Source organism: Martes martes, assembly GCF_963455335.1.
Source record: "Martes martes genome assembly, chromosome: 8".
In the NCBI taxonomy this organism is placed as follows: Eukaryota; Metazoa; Chordata; class Mammalia; order Carnivora; family Mustelidae; genus Martes; species Martes martes.
Window position 1 is genome coordinate 37,981,628 of NC_137895.1, and position 5,472 is coordinate 37,987,099.

The 5,472-nt window shown below is 41.6% G+C and overlaps 1 protein-coding gene across 1 annotated transcript; it reads right to left on the reverse strand.

Annotated features, from left to right (window-relative positions):
- Positions 1-2,386: 2,386 nt before the first annotated feature.
- Positions 2,387-5,472, reverse strand: MYF5 (myogenic factor 5). Its single transcript, XM_080811336.1, has 3 exons — positions 4,821-5,472; positions 4,051-4,126; positions 2,387-3,642 (listed from the first exon to the last, which is right to left on the reverse strand). Exons 1-3 carry the CDS (start codon positions 5,319-5,321, stop codon positions 3,452-3,454), a joined length of 768 nt encoding a protein of 255 aa, XP_080667462.1. The 5' UTR covers positions 5,322-5,472; the 3' UTR covers positions 2,387-3,451.

The window sequence follows — 5,472 nt, forward strand, 5'->3', positions numbered from 1 at the left end:
TTAGCCTCAATTTCCTCATTTGTATAATAAGAAGCACTCAATAATTACTAGTTGCTGCTTTATCATTAGTGCCCACTGAATCTATAATGAAATGAATTCAGTAGCATAAATGGAGGTAAAATTCAGCTTATTTTCCTCTTTATGAAGAATTATTTTGTAGGATTTTAACACTATAACAATATTAGTAGCAACTATTTGTAATAGCATCACAAATGACCATTTATCCCGTTTTACAGATATGGCAAATAAAAATTGAGAAGACAGCAAGACATCATTCTAGACCCAGTTTAGACTTTAGATTGAATGCTAGCTAGATCCTCTGCTCAGCCGATGTACCATGTTAAACAACTGAATCACTAGTCAAGAAAAATACCTATAATCAGCATTCTTAAAGGAAATCAATTTAGTGTTCTATGCTTTTTGCAACGATGTGGAAACATCCAGGGGTGATATTTTCAGGGGGTACTGTGCCACTTCAGCTGGGCTTTTCTGAAGTTACAGAGAGCTGTGCTCTAATATCCTTCCCAGAAATACCACCTCTGAAAGTCATGGGATTAAATTACGACTTTAAGCTAGTAACTGTTATAACCCCAAAGAGAATTTCAGGAAAAACCTCTCTCAGATTCAGTAATTGTAGGAATGCCATCTTAAGGAAGAATTTGTGTACAATTTAGCCACTAACTCGTGTCTTTCAAATGAGAAGAACAAAACAAAAGCAAAAAACAGGGGCAATCAAGACTCCTTGATTTCTGATAGCAGCTCCCTTCCAAATAGCACTTCCTATTTCCATCACCTCACTAGAGTTTTCCTGCATAACCCAGTAGGCTTGTGTTTCTCAGGCACAAGGAGAGAAGAGTCTCCTTTTGACTATTTCCTGAGAGCCTCCCCCTTACAGGTTTGCAGATAGTAAAAAGAACATTGTCAGTTTCTTCTAGAAGTTTGTCTGTCAATTGCGTTTTCCCAATGGCTGAGGTGGTGTGGTCTGACATAAGCTCAGTGACGCCCCAGCCGTTCACTCTAGGGGATTTCTAGATGGCCAACTCCTGTTGTTGGTTGAATATTTTCCAGGGTCCCTTTCTGGGTCTGGGCTACGGGAGACCCAATTCTCGAAGGCCCCTTGTCAAAAAAATATATATGACAGTGTGTGATATGTTGTGCCAAGCTGGTTGCTGAGGAGACACCAGCCTTGGATGTTAGTACACCAGAAATGAGAATGACTGAGCAAGTTGGCGTGGACTGTGTTACCTTCAATGACACATCGATCACTACCAAGATCCACTCCAGACCAGCAGAAGATGAACTAACACTCAGAGGCACTGTAATTTCCACTGAGAATATCAAATACATTGACAAGTTGTAGAAGTAACTGGAGTTTGCTAAGGAAAAAAGTTCATTTTTATTCACTTGAGTAAAATTACACGATATTCTCTGCTTGTTTTTCTGAAATGGAACAGAGTATGGTAATGTGACTTAGAATTGAACTTGAAAAAAAAAACAAACCAATCTTTGGATGGCGCCCTTTATTCTAATTCCACAGAGAACAGCCACAAATCTCCAACCTCTCCACAGAAGTATAAGAAAGAGTGTATACTTAGCACAGCATCCAGTGAGGGCAAATAACTCAAATTTATACTAAAACCATGCATATATCTCTGTCATGCCTTCTTGAATTCTCCTCACCTCAACTCCTCGCACTACCAACCAAGGGTGAAGAAAGACTCACCTGTGTGCTAAAAGTCAGCATCCCTGTTAGGCCATGATGCTAACAGGGACAGGAGGCTTCATGATTTTTTGAACTCAGCCCTTCTTCTCTTCCTTCCTTTATGGAATAACTTCCATTCTTTTAAGCCCGATGACTGGACAAGCACAAGAAAAATAGTATGGGAAGGAAGGGAAAAATCTTCTTGAGAACAGTGTAATTGCCAAGCTCTGGCAAAGAGTCCATTGGATTACTGTATATAATGCAACCCTTAGCAATTTTAAGTGAAAGTACACATTAGAGGATGAAACAATTATCTTTTCTGCCTGGGAACAGTTACTCTAGATGCTTCAAGGATATTTCCTTTTTATCTCTCTCAGCAGTAAACTTGTGAGAATTATCTCAATAATCATCTGAGCCTGTTTCCTACTTAATTGTTCTATTTTTTTATCTCAATTCTTTTTTTTTTTATCTCAATTCTTGCTAAAGGAGATTTAAAGTGATGAACAATGAAAAATGCATGTCCCTCATACACACACACACAGACACACAATATGATTAATAAAATCAGAAAGGCTCTGAAAAGGAGGAAGCCAATTGTAGTCTGTTTCACTTCACTGTAGTTTAAGTTTTCTTATTCCAGCACTTTAGCAATACAAAAAAAAAAAAAATCAGCTCAATACTTTTAAATATTTTATTGACAATATTAACATAATGTATCAAGATATTTTCAGGCAAGTAGATAAAGTAAATATCATCTAACTCATGAGCTATTAAAATGTAATGTTGTACATTCTTTTCATTGAAACATGTGGTCTTGTCCTGAATGACTTCCCCTCCACACACACATAATTTGACATTATATGGCACGGTACTCAGAGAAGAGAAAAACTGTATTTAGCAGGCTCCCTTCAAAGCTGATTAAAATAGAAATGTTCTCTTCATTTGTCACAACAGGACCTAAACTGTGTCCATGAGATGGCAAACATTCACATGTATCCACAAAGCCAACTATTATGTTATTTTCAGCCCCATGTTAAAAATTTTGTGTCAGTGACCACTAATTCCATTAGGGGTGTTCTTTTTTTAAAAACATAAACCAAAATATTTCTTTCATCTAAACAATTTTATTTATGGTGGAATTTCCAAAATTTCTTATATCTTGAAATTATCCACAAAGTACTATTTTGTGCTTACACAAAAAAGATGCATTCCTTATAAGAAAAGATAAAAATATATACCATTAGGCAGTATTGTTATGTGTTTACTTAATACAATATCACCAAAAGGTTAATAGAAAAACAAAAGTTAAATATATTTAAAGTTTCCTGAAACTGATTTCCTGCTGTTCTAATGTTTTAAAGAAAAAAAAAATAAAGATCTAACATCAGACATAATATTTTGATAAGCAATATTTATTTAAAAATATAAGTTAAGCATTGCAACAAGCTACCTTCAATAAATTGCCCCCTATCAGAAAGAATATTATTGGAACTATATATCTAAAGCAATAAAGAGGTAAAGAAAAAGGAGGAGGAAGTGGAGGAGGAGGAGGAGGAAAGAAAGTATAATCGCAATGGTGACTTTTGAGTTAAATACACTTTCCGTATAAAGTGGCAAGATAATATTTACAAGTTTACAACTGAAAGGAAATCTTTATATACAAGTTGTCTTGCTTTTGAACTTTTGGGGCTTCCTTCCTCCTGTGGAACAGGCCCTCCTCGTGGAACTCATCTAGACTAGATTTTCAGTTCATAGCACATGATAGATGAGCCTGGAATTAGAGACCCCTGGAGTTGCAGGCTGTGAATCCGTGCTGGCAACAGGGGAGAGAGAGGCCGGGTCCTGGAGAGGCAATCCAGGTTGCTCTGAGTTGGTGATTCGATCCACTATGCTGGATAAACAATCCAAGCTGGATAAGGAGCTTTTATCTGTGGCATATACTAAGAATACAAGGAGAAAACCATTAAAAAAAAAAAAAATCCCAAATAGAGAGACTTGCTTATGTGGCCTCTTAAACCATAGGTCAGCAACTTTGACATCCAGAGGTCAGGTGGTCACAGAAAGCCTGTTGTAGAAATTTGCAACAAATATCTAGCAATTCACGGGGGTGAACAGGGAGTGGAGAAGCCCCTCGGTAAAATTTCAAGCAAAAGTGCATACGTGTGCATCTGTTAGGGGGATTTTGAACAAAAGATGTGTGCCTATTTTGCTGCACCAAAACCTCCCCATAGGAATCCTCTCTTCTATTCCCTTCCCCAATACAGCCTGGAATACCAGACTCTGCTTTAACAGGCTGAACTGTGAAGCTGAACTGATTTTGAAATTCCTCTGAAGTCATCAATTCTTACCATTTGGCATATCGGGGCAGTAGATGCTCTCAAAACTGCTGCTTTTTCTGGACCAGACCGGACTGTTACATTCAGGCTATAATACAAGACACAAAGGAAGTTTGTTTTCAGGTCTTGGCAAAAAGATGCTCTGAACTAGGGTGGCGCTGGGCTTGACCGCTAGCTCTGTACATTGACCACTCTCAATCACCTTCATTGCCTCGATTTAGGAAGGGTTGGACCTCACCAAATTGTAAGGGCACCGAGGTCAATCTCTGTGCTTGAAGAAGAGGAGAGCAGCGGCAAAGGGAAGAGGGCGGGGGGTGGAATTCAGCAGCAATGTGCATTGGGTTAACCATGCAAAATGGATTGGAGTAGAAGGAAGCCACACTAATTCAGGGAGAGAATACTTTCCCAGGGCAAAAACACATTAAAACCTGGCAACGATGGGGCAAATGCCCTCCGAAAAGAATGCATCGATATCCCTTTCCAGCCAGGCCTCAGCAAAGCAGAGATGGGGGGCCATGTGGAGAAAACATGTTATTGATCATTTGCAGCCACCTGTCTCATATGACAACCCTCTCCTACAATGTTCACCTGGAACCTGGGAGGAAGTCAAACTAAAATCCTGTTCAACAGCTGTTTCCTGGCATCTTTCCAATTGTGGCACCCCTTTTCTAGCCCCCCCCCAACTACCAAGCAATAACCACTGAATATTTGGTTGCCACCCTGGTTTAAATGAGATGTAAGAATTTTTGGAGAAGACTGGGGTGACCAGCGCTATCTCTTACCATGCCGTCGGAGCAGCTGGAGGTGGGGCTGGTGGGCTCCGAGCAGCTCTGTCCTGGCAGGCCGTAGTAGTTCTCCACCTGCTCCCTCAGCAGCTCCTGCAGGCTCTCGATGTAGCGGATGGCATTCCTGAGGATCTCCACCTTGGGCAGCCTCTGGTTGGGGTTGGTCGTGGTGCACCTCTTGAGCGTCTCGAAAGCCTGGTTGACCTTCTTCAGGCGTCTCCTCTCGCGCATGGTGGCCGCCTTCCGCCGATCCATGGTGGTGGACTTTCTCTTGCATGCTTTGCAAGCCCACATGAGACAGTGGCCAGCCTGGTGGTGGCCTGTAGGTGCTCGCACGTGCTCGTCCTCGTCTGAGCCTTGCAGCTCTGGTTTGTGCGCCCCGAAGGCAGCTCCTCTTGGCTCAAACTCATCCCCGAACTCGCCCTCGGGGGACGGGATGCAGGAGCCGTCATAGAAGTACTCAGAAGGCGAGAACTGGCAGCCGTCCATCATTTCCATCCTTTGCGGTGAAGCAAGTGGTGCACCTGGACAGCAGCGAGAGATACAGGGGAGAGACGGGAGCCTGGCGCCGCTGTGGGCCAGTGAATCCCTGGGCGGAGCTCCCTGGTCGGTTTCTCCGGTAATTAACAAGGGCAAACGCCTGACGGCC

Coding starts and splice junctions, on each gene's coding strand:
- MYF5 (XM_080811336.1), bottom strand. CDS start 5,321: ATGGAAATGATGGACGGCTGCCAGTTCTCGCCTTCTGAGTACTTCTAT. Junction 4,127..4,820: donor CCAGCTGCTCCGACGGCATG/GTAAGAGATAGC, acceptor CTTGTATTATAG/CCTGAATGTAACAGTCCGGT. Junction 3,643..4,050: donor CTGCCCCGATATGCCAAATG/GTAAGAATTGAT, acceptor TTGTATTCTTAG/TATATGCCACAGATAAAAGC.